The 15,161-nt window shown below is 43.6% G+C and overlaps 1 protein-coding gene across 5 annotated transcripts in view; it reads right to left on the bottom strand.

Moving 5' to 3' along the window:
- Nucleotides 1–15,161, bottom strand: part of GAS7 (growth arrest specific 7) — a 113,235-nt gene that overhangs the window by 62,825 nt on the left and 35,249 nt on the right. Inside the window, exons 1-2 of one of the 5 annotated variants that reach the window (XM_080560526.1) lie at nucleotides 11,679–12,829; nucleotides 6,873–6,996 (exon numbers count right to left, since the gene is read on the bottom strand). The exons of 1 other annotated variant lie outside the window; for it this stretch is intronic. In XM_080560526.1, the coding sequence (XP_080416652.1) occupies nucleotides 6,873–6,996; nucleotides 11,679–11,711 (157 nt within the window). In that variant the 5' untranslated portion in view covers nucleotides 11,712–12,829. Of the gene's footprint in view, nucleotides 1–6,872; nucleotides 6,997–11,678; nucleotides 12,830–15,161 lie in introns of those variants that run through there. 3 more of the 5 variants (XM_080560527.1, XM_080560525.1, XM_080560524.1) reach the window with 3 other exon arrangements.

Below are 15,161 nucleotides of genomic sequence, written 5' to 3'. Positions count from 1 at the left end.
TGCACCAAAATTTGTATAGCTTTTACTCCCTGACCTTCTTCAAAGCCTATGTTCCCTCCAGGATTCTGTCTGTGCACCCATCCCAGCAGATCAACTGCAAGGTGTGGAGCCCACCGGTGCTGCTGTCCTGGATGCAGGACCACTGACTAATCCTGCCTTTTTTAAGGGAGCAGGAGGGCAGGACTGTCCAGGGAGGATGAGGATCTGCCCCAAACCGTAGTGGGAATATTCAGCACATGTACACATAAGGACACATGACATGAAGCACAGCAGATGTTCTTCTCAACTTATATTAAGGTTATTTCTGAATTAGAGGAGCAGGAAAAGCAAAACAGCAGTTGTATGCCAATAGTGTAGTTATATATGACGTATTTAAAAATCTTGGAAACCCAACAATATTGAATAAAAAACAACTCCCATGTGAGTACCAGGCATTTGTCATCCTCTACATTAATATTTTCATTTAGGTTAGGCTTTACAGACTGAAAAAAACGGCCTGACAGGGATTTTAAGAAGTCATTTGGTCCCTGCTGTACTCCAAACCAAGGCCAGCATGACTTTTCACAGTTTTGTGCCACCTACTTTTACAGATCTGCAGTGACACTGATCCCAGGCAACTCCCTGCTCCCACACTCCACTAGCTTAAGAGAGCCAGGAAGAGTTAGGGTTGTCCTCATTGCAACTGACACATTACTGTATCCTCTTGTCACCACAAGCACTGCAAAACAGCCTACTTCCATGTCCTCATTCATATCTTCAGTTTCTTAGGGCAAATAGACCCAATCTCTTCACATGTGCCCACAGGCCACATTTTCCACATCTCTCATCATTCTCGACACTCTTTTCTGGACTTTATCCAACTGGCTTACATTTTTCCTGAAGTGTGGAGCTCAAACAAGATAAAATATTCCAGCTGAGGCTTCATAATTTCCTTGTAAAGTTGAAGGAATACTTTCATGCCTCACAAACAACACTCCTATTTTATACAATGGAAAATGCTGTCTGCTTTTCTAATAGCACAACCCTGCTGATTTGATTTCAGATCCTCAAGAGCTCCTACATCTTTGTCTGTGAGCTGCTCCACTGCCAGCCTTTGTCACTTAATTATTTCTGATGAAATCTCCAATCTTACGCACATCTTTATCGAACAGCTTCTTACACTTTCAGCATGTATCCTCAGTTGCAGGATGATTCTGAATTCTGAGCTTGTTCTGTGCAGAACACGATGTTCTCTCCCAGCTTCATTTAAAGTTAACATTTGAATAAGTACTCTCAATGTCAACATGCCATTCATTTCTGGAAATACTGACTAGAGAGAAGCCTAGGGAATTCCCTGCAGGATTTCCTTCTGTGCAAACTTCCCTTTGACAAGGGACCATTGAGAACTGCTCTTTGAGTATGATCTGCCAAACAGTTCTGCACTACCTTCATAGTTATTTATGACCCCTTTCCCCTTAATTTGCTTTCCCTCTAGCCAGCTTCCAATTTGTCTTTGCTATTTTTAAGACTCTCTGTAAAAGAGCGGCCCTGCTGCAAATGGAGTCTTTGCTCACAGCCCTGCCCTGCCTTGAGGATGCATAAATGTTTAGCCACAATCCCCCAATCCACCTGAGAGGGTGCATGCCTCATCTGATCACTTCTTGTTGATGATGGAAGTGCTAAAACTGCTGTAACCTTGCCAAGAAAGCCTGCTTTTGCCAGCATTCACCTTCTGTAAGGTGATGATTCCCTCTGCAACTCCTCAACATAGCGTGTCATGGAAGTTTTGTGCTCTTACCCATCCCAGGGCTCAGCCACAGCCCTGAATTTCGTGAATAGTCCCAACCTACTCCACTTCAGGATATGCCTCCTAGTGACTCACTGGGCAACTGGTTGAGCACATAGGACAGATGGAGTGCTGTAGAGAAGGACATGCCACTCAGGGGATGTCCAAATAAAATATTTAAATGAATAGACAGTGAACTCAGTGCCTGGAGCTTCCACATATGGTTAGCATATGGCTGAGTTAAGTGACTGTATTCTACCTCATGCATGAGAGACAATATAATGGAAAGGACAAACAGAGGGAGTGTGCATGATAGGAATGCATAAGGGATATGTATATAAACAAAGCAGAAGCTTTGGGCTCTTCATGGGCATCAGGCTACAGGAGACCCAGCAGAGTGCCTTTCAACCAAAAATGCAATGTTAACATTTTTTACCTAACATCAGCCTTGAAGAAAATAAAGCAAACAAACAAAAAAAGCCACTGTGTAACACTAGCATTTGGCTGAGTTTTGTTGTAGGCCAAGTCTGGGTATCTCTGGACTCTGGCAGAGATGGGATTAAAGATAGCTCCTGCAGCAGTATGCTGTAGCCAGAGGCCAAGCAGCTGCATCCTTGGATGGAATTGGCTGCGCAGGCTCCCCAGGGTGTGTATGGAACATGGGCAATAGTCAAACGAACTGCTAGCAGGACTCTCAAGCTGAGGAGAGCTGAGGATGTTCCTGGATGCTCTGTCATGGGGATGAGGCTGCCCATCCTTCCATTCACTTTCTGGCTGCTTTTCCTTGATATCACTACCTGTGAAAGCATCTTTCACTCTGTCCACTGAGCAGCTGTTTGCTTTTTCTAGTTATTATTAGTTTCTCCTCTCAAATTTCTGCATGACTGAGCTGAAGTAGATAACCTCTTCCCTCTGTTTCAGCTTCACTGCCTAGCTCAGCCTCAGTGGGTAGGAGAGGCACAGAGAAATAACACAGAACCTGTGGTAGGAGGGATATTATAAGTTAATTAAGAGAAAACACAAACTTCAGTTTTCACAGCAGTCAGAGATACCTGCTGTAAGCTAGGAGAACACCCTGTCATTTCTCTGAAATCATTTACTCTCTCACCAAGTGGAGTTCAGACCAGGGTTGCGATATAGAAATCCCTTTGTGGATTTAAAGATTAAAGAAAGAAAAAAGAAAAGTCTACATAAAGTACAACCCAATGTAACAAAGCTAAAGTTGTACAGTCTCTTTAGACAATTTTGGTGCTTCAGCACCTGGAGAAGACACCCTTGATATGACGGGGTGATTCTGATCCTGATCCAGATTCTATACATGAAAGAAACTCCACAGGACATTTCAGAGGAGCTAGGGAGTGAACCTTTGGTGAACCACAGATAGCGACTGCAGAGGCCTTCCCAGGACAATTTCATGTTTCTTCCTGTTGAACAAGAAGCTTCGTGAAACCTGATATCAGTAGACATGAGACATACACAGGGACACACCTACACTGCTCTGAAGTCAGAGCCTTCACTTTGGGACTGAAAACTGAAGTCCTCTCTGACAGAAGGCTACAAATAGAGGAGAAAAAAACTAATTTTTCAGTACACTGCAGTGTAACAAGGCCCCTATAAACCTTTATAATCCAAGTATATGTCATAGTGTTTTGCATGTCAGAGGATCCATACCTTTGGTGCCAGCTCTTTACCATGCAACAGAAGGCTCTGAGAGGGCTGAGTAGAAAGTGTACTAATTGAGATCCTCCTGACTGAAACATCTGCTGTAACCTTCAATAAACAATGCCTTGGTGTCATCCATTTGTCTAAAACTCACCTTCCAGTGCAGCTATGTTAACATACAATTCTAATGTAATACTTTATTCACAATATCTCGTTTCAACAAAGCAGTTACAGATGCCTGTGAAAGACAGAAGTAAAAAAGAAAGGAAAACCACAATTAAACCACTTAGAGTAAAAATAACCCAGAAATTTCTCTCTCATTTCCTTATCACTCTGGAATACTGTCCTCTCCTGGCAGGGTGGTACACAGCTTCCTAAGCATACCTTATACCTTGCTGTATCTATTAATGAGATCCCTTCACAAGAAAGCCTGCATAAAAATTTGTGAAGAATTTTGAAGAGGTCTTGAAACACTTTCTTATTGTTCATCTTAATAAAAAGACAACTGGTTCCTGGGAGATCTGAAAAATGGTTACAACCTCACTAGCCAAGTGTTTTGCATCTGCTGCCATTGTTGGTAATGGTGAGAAAAACACCTTTAACCATATGGATGAAACTGAAAGCCAACCAGGAACATGTCTACTTCCTAGAAATATAGCTACTAGCCTCTAAGTTACTGTACTTGTGAAACTTAACAGTGATGTCTCTCTCAAACACTCCAGCATACGTTCATCATTTGGTAATAGCTACAATAAAGGGAGACCAATTTAGGAGTGCCTCTACACAAAAGAAAAGACCTTGGTGGAAAAGAGACCTAGATCCTACTGCTGAAACAATGGTGCCAAGAAGGCAAAGCAGGAAGGAGGTACATGAAACTGTGACAGAAATGTATGCTGGCACCATGTTGCCATTACAAATATTGTCAGTCTTTATCTGGATACTGCCAGCAGCAGCTGCAGCAGTTACAGGACAAACAAGCAGTTAAGACAAGTGAGCAGGTGTAGTCAGTGAGATGTCCAGTCTATGAAACTTGTTACAAACATTAACTATGCCAATACAGATCTGCCACACAGAAAAGATGGGGACTGCAGTTTTGTAGCATATTGCCTTTTACTTATGCTTTGGCTCAAAGCCAAAGAATACTTTCTGAGTGTTAAGGTACAATCCCACTGTTAAACAAGCCTCACATGCCAAATGTGACTTTGTGTTGACTACATGGCTCAGCAGCTCCAACTCTGCAGCACAGTCAAGGAAGAAAGTGCATATACAACATGAGACTGGACAATCGGTCTATGGACAGTCCTGCACTACCAGTTTTGGAGGGACAAAGGTCAGAGCCAATTAGTCAGATTTAATCAAAACACTGTACTGACAGCTGCTTAATCCAAGGCTGGATGAGGCTTCATCACATGCTTCAACAGAAAGTTCTAGAGATTGCATCCATCTTCTGCTTTGTCTGAGGCCTAAATGACACCACAGGGGACACTTTCTTGGCAAATAATTCACCTTGAGGAAGCACAGACATTGTCAATGTGAATCTGACAATGCAATATAGCCCAGCTAGAGCAACAAAAAACTCCCAGGCAAGATCATCAAACTGCCAAAACGAGCAAACATTAACATCCACACAGGCAGCAGCATATTCTAACTGAGCAAACTGAAAGGAACTGAGCTGGCCAAGAACACCAGCTAAACTGGAGTGATGGAAGGGTGATGTACAGTGCCCCTGTACATGCTGTAGGGCATGTACACAGAAATCTCCCTTCTATCCTCTCTTCTATTCTGTTACTCTGAAAGCCATATTCCTTGCTGCCTAGCAATCCCATTGCAGTAGGTGAGACAGGAATTTGCAAATAGCAGGACAGGTTGGAAGCGAGAAGTCTCTAGCCCAGCTGTTCACTCTGAGCAGTATCACTGCCAACAACAGATAATGTCAGCCACAACCTTGTCTAGCCATCTGAAAACATCCAAGGATGAAGATTCTACCACCTCCTTGGTCTGCTTCTGCCAGGGCTACCCTGACTTCTTAGTGAAAACTTGATTTCCAGCCCTCGACTTCTGAAGCAGGCTGTGGCTATTGTCTCTTCCTATATCACCTGTAACTTTTGTGAGGATAGTAAAAAGCTGTCTGAGACTACGTGGAAACAGTTCAGGCCATCTGCTTTTCTGGGATAGCGTTACTGTGACAAGAGTGTTTATTGCATGAAAACCAGGCTCTGCTTCTTACTGCTTTTTCTGACCTCAAGCCAATGCATGTGAGTAAGCGTCCATTGCCATGCTGGCTCAGGACTGAGCTTAATCACCACCTTATCCACCTCTGAATTGCAATGGGGACAGGGTATCTAACTCCTACTGACCTCCCCAGCCATGCAGGGGAGCCATGCAGACATGCAGGTTCATGCATGTCAATGAACCAAAGCACACCGTGCTTCAAAGTGAAGGTGTTTTACGGTAATTATATATGAGTGTTTAATGGTAATGTGACTTCTGCAGGGCCCTGTGAGATGTCAGTGCATAAAACCAAGGTAAATAATGACTTCGCAGACTTGTAAGCCAAAGGCTTCTTCAGCTAAATAGATCAGTCACTGAACGGACCATGAGGCTCACTGTGACAGCCCATTGCTCTTCCTTGCCCTCACAGTGAGTCAGAAAGAGGAACGTCAATGGTGATTCCTGATGGATTTGACTATATTATGAACACAGCGAACTCTTGCCGTCCTCTCCTCCCCTGTCATTCTGTCATTCTTTCTGCTTCAGAAATCTGGTTTTGCTGGTCACAAGTCCCTGTTTTGCAATGCTGTTATAAGCTCATGACCAGAGAAGGTAGACAGTGTAAGCCAAAAGTGGTACAAGTCTAACAGTTCTTGAGCAGTTTATAAGATTGTGAGTTAAGTCTGTTACTCTACTAGCAAGACAGTGAATTAAAGACTGAAATATAAACTGAAAAGTGTATCTTTGATATCCCACTGCACAGCCTTTTCTTTTATCTCCACAGGGAAGGTGACTCTGACTCGAGCAACTTTTCAATTAACTATTTATGTTTTTCTCTAAAGGTGATATGTGACATTCTATTAAATAACTCTACATATGTGTACATATATAGATACACATATCTGCAGCTGAAGGAAAGAGAAATAAAGAATGTGATAAAAATTAAATCATTACAGTATTTTATATTCTGAATCATTTACGGCAGAGTTGTTCCTACTTTACATTACCTATCTTTTATAAAAGCTTCACATATCTTCTAATGGTCAGAATTAACATGAGAGAGGACCAGAACACTAGATGTAGTTACATTATTTTCCTTCATATGGTGGCAGGGTCATATATTCATTTCTTTGACTCACTAGGTGTAGCTAGCCATCAAAATTAACTTGAGAGACAACTTCCTGCAGCAGATCTCTGCAGGTAGTGTGACACATCTACTGGAGCCTCCACTTACCATTTGTGAAGGTGTTCACATAGTACCTGCGGCCCTGGGGAGACATATAGCTCTGCCAGCCTGGGGGAAGATGGCCATTCAAGGTATCTTCTCCTGGCTGAGTAGTTGCCTTTCTGGGTTTCTGCTGAGGACCAAAAAAAAAAAAAAAAAAAAAGAAAAAACACGATCTTTTAAGTCAATATCTAGGTAATTTAAAGTCTAACCAGACACACATCGGGACAGAGACCATATGGTTTAGCATTCTAGAGACTGCAAAACACCCAAAGACTTTTAGTCCATTTCTCTCCTTATCTGTCCTAGTTTCATCCAGAACATGATTTATATCCTAGAAATCTTCCCGTGGAACATTGGGTACACAGAACATCCTTTGGGAGGGAAATGAAACCCCTCTGTATTTGATGTTCCATGAGCACCCGGACCTGTCCAAGAAAAGCATTCTTGTTAAACAATAAAACTTGAAGCAGAAAATAATCAAGTGCCTGAGAAAGGAAGACATGCATGTGGCACTCTCATTCATTTCATGTAGACATACTGGCAGGTCAAAGTGCTGGTCATAAAGGTGCTGTCCCAATTTAATTTACAGGGGCATCATCACCTTCAGACATTGTGAAGATGAAACACTGCAGATGCCTGTTGCCTATAGGAACAACATGCTGAAGTACATTTATCAGTATGATGATTATATACTGATAATGGATGTAATTATCAGTGCATACATTACTGATCCAGATGTAATCTGGATCCACATCATCCAGTGACTATCATCCTGATTGTTAGGACCCAGATCACCATGAGTGATCCAGACCATTAGGAACAGCAGGAGATAAGCATCATGCTGTCACCTGCTCTCCAGGCACACACAGAACTGCTATGAGGGTTCAAGTGCCACCTCAGCTGTACATCTCTTCACCAATTCAGTTGCAAGCCTCAGTGTGCTGGGGTTCAGGCTGCAAGGAAAAGAAAGAGGTGAAGCTGAAGTGCAGGTAACTGTCTGCACCACATTGTATCACCTGGTGATATCACTTCTTCCAAGCGGCTCCAGTGGTTCCTTGGAAGCTAGGGAGTTACAGCAGCTGTGAGAATAGCAAAGAGGGTTTCATCACAAAGATGGCTTGAAGCCCTGTCTGGTCCCTTCAACCAGGGACACTGAATAGGGCCAAGCTGGGAAAATAAGATACGTGGTCAAAGACTGCCAGTTGCAGCCTCGTAGGGCTGCAGCTATGAACCCAACAGCTTCCTCCTGGCTCACATCTAGAGAGCTTCACCCTGTCTTCCCCTAATCCCTAAGGCAAACCAGGCATATACTGATTTTTGTTTGTTTGTTTGTTTATTTGCATTGCCCTTAAACAAAGAAATATAAGAAAGCAAGGAAAAATGTGTGAAATGCAATCATTTATTCCATGGAAGCAAATCTCCTTCCAGGATATGCCTTCTGATATTGTGGAGGACAGGTCAGAAATGACTGCACTAAACTCACAAGCAGCCACATTCAGAGGGCAGGCAGACCTTCAGCTTCTGCACACAACATTCAAACATTGACAGACATATGAATATTACTATCAGAAAAAGAAACAAATAAACAAACAAAACAAAAAAACAAGTTGTGTCCTTCTACAAATTCATATTCTGAGTGAAATTTCAAATCTGCTCCAACCCAGAATAAACAGGACATTTAATGGTTTTGGAGCCAAATGTCTGTTTTCTGTTTCTTTTCAGTTTGAGAAAACTGATTACAATGGCTCTGAAGGAGCAGCGAACTAAAGAATGGTCTTCCATTTATGCCTCATCAGGCATTCTTGCACAGGCAGGTCACAGGCTGCAAGGCAGCTGTATGGACCCAAGTCCAGTGTGAGATAACCACTACCTCCACACTGCAGCACAGATTGTGCCTATGCTGATTCAGATTTTAGCTCCTCTCCTAAGCAAAGATACAGCCTGGGAGAATCAGCTGACCCAAGATGAATTTGACAAGTTAGCTAGGCAGATACTAAGGGACTCTATATAAGGTGTATGACTCACATGTCTATTCTGCATACCTATGGCTAGGACAGTGGTAAGATCTTTGTCATCTAATCCTATCTCCTGCTCTTCTGCTCTCTGAGGTTCAATTAAATCAATTTACATCTCTGTATCTGTATCTGTTATCACCCTGCTTTATATGTGAGAAAGCAGAAGCTTTCACAGTTTATGTTGCTATTTGATATTTACTTTTTGCTGATATCAGCTTAGGTTGCAAGGGAAAAACCTCTCACATATTAGCCGGTCCAAAGGCACATGTTCTTATTGTTGTTATACTATTGCCTAGAAATGTACTAAATGAAATTCCCATCTTAATGAAACTAGCACAGCCATGCCTATTCTACTGTGACCATAGGGACTGGATCCCTCCATACATGCCATGGAAACACTTCCATGTTTCGTAAAGCGTTCTGTGAAAGCTCTAAATCCTATTGAAAACACTAAATATATGTATATTAATATGAATATATGAATATGAATATATGAAAACACTAAAGTTCATGGATATGACAGAAAAATTGGTATCCCTGTTTTATCTCTGAGGTATCTTGAGTTCTTCTCCAACATGATGGGTGTTTACAGAATTGTCTTTTTCACTAAGGAATGAGACTTCTAACAATTCCAACAAACACATACTTATTTCCAGTTCCTTACAGCCATTTACTGGCACCACCAAAAGGACTTGCTCACACAGCTACGGTACCTGCAGTATGGACTCAATGTCCAGCAACATCTTTTGTTTGATTTAGTTCTCAATCAAGACTGAAAATAATTCACTGCAGGCTCCCCAGGCACAATGTCTCTGGAAGCATCCCACTGCTCACACAGATGATGCAGACGAGTGGCTGTGTCTATGGCACCGACCACGTACTCTTCTCACACAAATCTTACAAACAAAAGCATTTTTGTGCAAGCTGACTTTGGGTCCTTCTCAGTTTGTGTGCTCTTTCCTGCCATACAGAGGAGCTTTTTCATCTCATGTCTCTCTCAGACACCCCTTTGCACACCCTTACCTAATGGGAACGTTGGGAATTAAAAAGGACTCTTGGAAAGAGTGTGTCTTACCAGTGTAGTAACTGTATTAACGTCTAAGAAGACATCTGGCTGATTTCTGTCTCCAGGACTACCTCCTGAGGGGCTGTACTTGCACCTTACCCATACGCAGTCCTTATTCAAAGCATGGGTAGGTTTGGTGAGAAAGCCAGGGCTGAAGGACATTCAGAGGTTCAAGGTCAATGAACATATGCAGGGAAGGTCAAAACAGAAGGGAAAGAAAGATAGTTCCTGACTATTTTTTTGAACCACAAAACCTCTCTCTCCCAACACATTCCAAGGGACAGCACAGAGTAATGCTCCAGGGGCAGCTCCTGAACTCTCTCCATCACAGAATTAATGACCCCCATTGCTGTTTAAAAAAGCATACGGAATAAAATTGAAATTCCACAGCCTAGAAGATAAAGTCACATCAAAAAAGCACACAAGCATTATGTTTCACAGTTACTAATTCTATTTTGGAGTTACTGTCTCTACCATTGCTTCTGATTCTGCAAATGCTTAAGTGCTGAGTGCACAATAGTCCCTGTGAATGATGGTCAAGAGGACTGAATATAAGGAAAACTCCAGCACTGCCAAATGCAGCAGTTCTAGTAAACAATGGAACATTGGTCTGCTTGGATGTATATGAACTACGGATATGTGGATCTCTTTCATCTGTTTTAGGGAGCAATATGATTCCAAACAGTAGCTCACTATTGTGCAGTATTTACCCCACCAGAAGAACCTCTGGATACACGGACCACTTCTGTATTAGAGTCCCTAACTCCTCCCAGAGCAGTCCTCTCATGCACGCAATCCCACTCCTGTGGTGGCTCTGCTCCAATGTGATACTCTATGGGGTAAAAAGGAACTGAAAATGGCACAAGGAAGGAATGAAGAAACAAAACTCGGTTTCGTCCTCTACTCCTCACCACCCCACACTGTAGGAGAGATCTGGGATACATTGTGTGGGGCTGTGGCATATGGGGCTGGCCTATAAAATGCATCGTAGTTTATAGTTTTGGCACACTCCTTTTAGAAATGAGTGTGCTGTGAAGTCCATGGGGGCAGCACACTGTCCCTGCTCTGCCAAAAGAGGAGATCAGTGTCACAGTACAGAGTTTCTCACTCTGTTTTGCTTGGCAGACACAATCCTGTCCTATCCAGACCCTCTGCATTCCCTTTTTCCAGCATCAGCACAGCTAAATTTGGACCATATTTACAAACCCACATGGGAGGAGTTCAGACTAACCTGTATGTAATGAGAGACAATCCTGTTCCAGCCCGAGGAGACCAGACAGGCGAGGCCACAAGGCAGAACAGAAACAGGAGGTGACCAGCAGATGGCGTTCAAGAGCCCAACTCCAAAGCTGGCAATGCACAGCACAGACACACTTCAAACCTCCCCAAGCCCAGCTTCCACCAGAACACACCCTGTGCCCCGTCCACGTATCACAAGAAGAGAGGCACATGTGCTTGCACGCCTCTTCCTTGAACAGCTTGGCAGGACTGTGCTATTACTTTGATCTCTTGTTACTATTTTTAGAATTATTGCCATGTTAGTTTAAGAGAACTGTAAATCATAATAGAGGACAATCTACACAGAGAAGAGGTTTCATTTTTAGCAGAGAGCGTTATGAACCTGCAGACGAAGACAGAACAGCTGATAATTACTGGAACTTGCAACTAGACAGGCTCAGATTGAAAAGAATCTTTCGGTCATTAAGATAATTGTCAACTGGAATGGCTTACCAGGAGGCTGTTCACTTCTTGTAGTTCCTCCATCAAGATTAAGTGCCTCTTTCTAGATCTGCTCTATTCCAATCAGAGAAAAAAGATGGAACCCTGAATCCCCTTGAGGTGGCTGTGCAGAAGCTCCGGCTGAGTGGACCAGCAATCCCTTCTGGCTTTCAAATCTTGCAACTCCCACAGTGCATTTGAGCTAAGAGAAACACTTAGGCCACTCCCCTCAGTGTAATTTCTGGGAGTGTCACCAGCCTCTACATGGTGGTGGACAGGCAGATTTGGACCTGAAAAGGATGTCTGCAACACACCATAGAGGAAACAGGAAATGTGAACAATGTGAGTAGAGAGGGGAATGTGTGAACCCAGTAAAATCCTTCTGCATCTGTATTTGGAGCCTAGAAAAGAGACCCAGTATCTCTCAAAACATTAAAAACCAAGAACACAAGCACTTCCCTCCTACAAGATTTTCTAGAATCAGAAGTCCATACAGCAGGGATACATGCAATGGTAGACAAGAGCCACCCGCCCACGCCTCACGACAAGCAATGGAAGCAATGGTTTTCATTTGTTGTCTGCAGAAGCACAGGGACAGGAGTCTTCTGGTGTATGCACAACAAAGAGGAACCAGAAATTTGCAGCAAATACAAAAGGAAGCCCAAAGCAGAGTGGGCACTGGAGCTATTCAACACCAAAGCACGTACCAGAGAGCTAGCAAAGGTGAGCATAAGAAATAAGAGCAGATCTATTGGGTCAACCCACCTAACCCAGGACTACAGCACTGACAAAGAGGCAGAAGGATGTGCTTTTTAAGGCACAGCACATGAATCTGTCCACTACACATTCCCGCAGCATTCACAGGCATTGGATTAGGGATGTCAGAGCAGCCACCCCAAAGCATCACAACCTACTCAGAAGCTGCAGTCTTGACCATGAAACACACTGTTTCATGGCTTTCTCTGCTGTTACACACATATTGCTTAGAAGCATTCCTGAAGAGAATGAGAAGTGGGTTAGACATCCCAGAGGCTCCACACAAAAAAGACCACCAGTCATGGCCTGCATGTGGAAGCCCTAGCTACTTGCTGTTTAGGTCTGCCAGCTCAGAAGAGGGCATGCAGGTCCAGCAGGGAGGCAATGATACACTGGCAGTGGCAATGCCTCCTCTGCCCAGCTCTTCTGACTTTCTGACTGCTTTGTTTTACTTTTCTTTCTCTTCTTGATCAAGTTAGCAGCAGCACAACTCACCCTGTTCCTTTGCAGACTGTGGGGCAATCTGATCCACTCCCAGTAGTGGAAAAGAAGAAAATGAAGAGGGGTTTTATGCAGCTAAGAGAGGAAACAGAGAATGAAGGGCCCATACACATCAGTCCATCCTATGCTGAGTGACCCCCTGAGTTCAGCCTTGCTTAACAGAGGAAAATCACTTCCCATTTTCAAACTGCAGGAAATCCCCTTTCCCCTTCAGAGACGGATCCAAGGGAGGAAACATCTGTGCACTTAAAAGCCTGAGCTCTCTGGAGATGTGTTTGCACTCTGGCAGAGTACAGCCCAGTGGTTCTCCCAAACACACAACCCAAGGTAAGACAAAACAATCCCAAAACCACAAATGCAGGCCCTGAGCAATCTGATCAAAGACCTCCAAAAGGGCTGGACCAAAGGCCTCTAAAAGTCCCTTTCAATTTAAATTATTCTATGATTTTATGGTCTTATTACAACAGAGCACCCAGCCTCAAAGCAAATCAAGAGGATGACTCTAGCTTTGAGAAAGGTAAGAATTAAATGCAGTGTTACCTGCTGTCGCCACTTGCTTGGAGTCACACTGCACTTCTGCTGCAGTGTCAAAGTAGAAAGAAAAGCTACAAAGCCATGTTAAGCAGCTCCCCTGCAATGTCCTGCCTGGTGTTGGAGTACCACTGGTAACGGAGAATAGACAGAAAAAATCCAGTGGAAACTGCAAGAAGCAATGCAGGTACACAGCAGAGAAAAGCTGCCACAACATAAGCGTGCATCTCAACAGTCCCCTGTCCTCTGGGGGGAAAAGCTTGCCCTGTAATGACACTAGTGAGCTGATACTTCTGTCTAACTGCAGTTTTCATAAATACCAAACTTGGCAAATGTATGTGTCTACTCGAGGGTGTGAAGCAGAAATAAGGTCGATATGGTGAAGCCAAAGAGCTAGGGTCTGTGTTTGAAGGCAACTGATGCTGTAAACAGGACTGCTAGTGTGACAAGTCCACAGAAAACACTCAGCAGCAGCAATGCTTACATTGAGATCTGTATCTATCCTGAGTTGGACATGAAGATCCCAGCACTAGGAAGTGCCCCATACAGCCTCCTCAGGCTCGGCACAGGCACAGACACACTAACTCATGCCCTGGTAAAGGGAAATATCCGGTGCACCTCTGAATCCCTCCAGCATTACCCACAATCTCTCTCTCTAGTACGTTGAGTCATCCCGTGTTTTGTTCATTTTTATGCAATCTTTCTTGCTCAACATTTGGTTTCCATGGTGTCACGTACACTGTGTGAAACAGATTTATATTTAGAAAGTGGAACGGGTCATATGAGCTCTCCCAGTTGTTATGGCAACCAACACAACTCCTAGTTCAGCTGAATCTAACAGCACAGGGCTACTGGGGATAAGTTGCCCTCCCTGGGTGGTCCTGCAGACACCGTTTCTGCAGCAGAAACTCAAGAGAGATTGCAGTGCAGACATGGCCACTGCCTCCCCGCCCACACACCCCCCCCCCGACCCTGCAGCCCAGCTGATGGCCCTCTTCTTCTTTGGATATGTCATGAAGAACATGGTATTGAGTGGGTGTATCACATCCCCTATCATGCACCAGCCTCTGGAAAAGTTGAACGATATAACGGACTGTTGAAGACTACACTGAAAGCAATGGGTGCTGGGACATTCAAAAATTGGGATACACATTTGGCAAAGGCCACCTGGTTAGTCAATACCAGGGGATCTGCCAACCGAGCTGGACCTGCCCAATCAAACCTGTTACGCACTGTAGAAGGGGATAAAGTTCCTGTAGTGCACGTAAGAAACATGCTGGGTAAAACAGTCTGGGCTACTCCTGCCACAGGAAAAGGCAAACCCATTCGTGGAATTGCTTTTGCTCAGGGACCTGGATGCACTTGGTGGGTAATGCAAAAGAATGGGGAAGTCCGGTGTGTACCTCAAGGGGATTTGATACTGGGTGAGAATAGCCCATGAGTTGAATTGTAGTATGTTAATTATTATATAATACTGTATGTCATCACTACCATAATTGCTATATATCATAGATGAAAATGGTGATTAATTAGAATGTATTGGACAGAGTGTAACCTGAGCATGACATAAATGGTATGGAATAAGGGGTGGATATCTGTCCTGGTTCCAGTTAGGACAGAGTTAATTTTCCCTCATAGTAGCTGGTAGGGCGCTATGTTTTGGATTAGGATGAGAAGAGTGCTGATAACATGCTGATGTTTTAATTG

This window comes from Anser brachyrhynchus (assembly GCF_964034855.1).
Source record: "Anser brachyrhynchus genome assembly, chromosome: 18".
Lineage (NCBI taxonomy): Eukaryota > Metazoa > Chordata > Aves > Anseriformes > Anatidae > Anser > Anser brachyrhynchus.
This window is presented reverse-complemented; position numbering and strand designations above follow the sequence as displayed.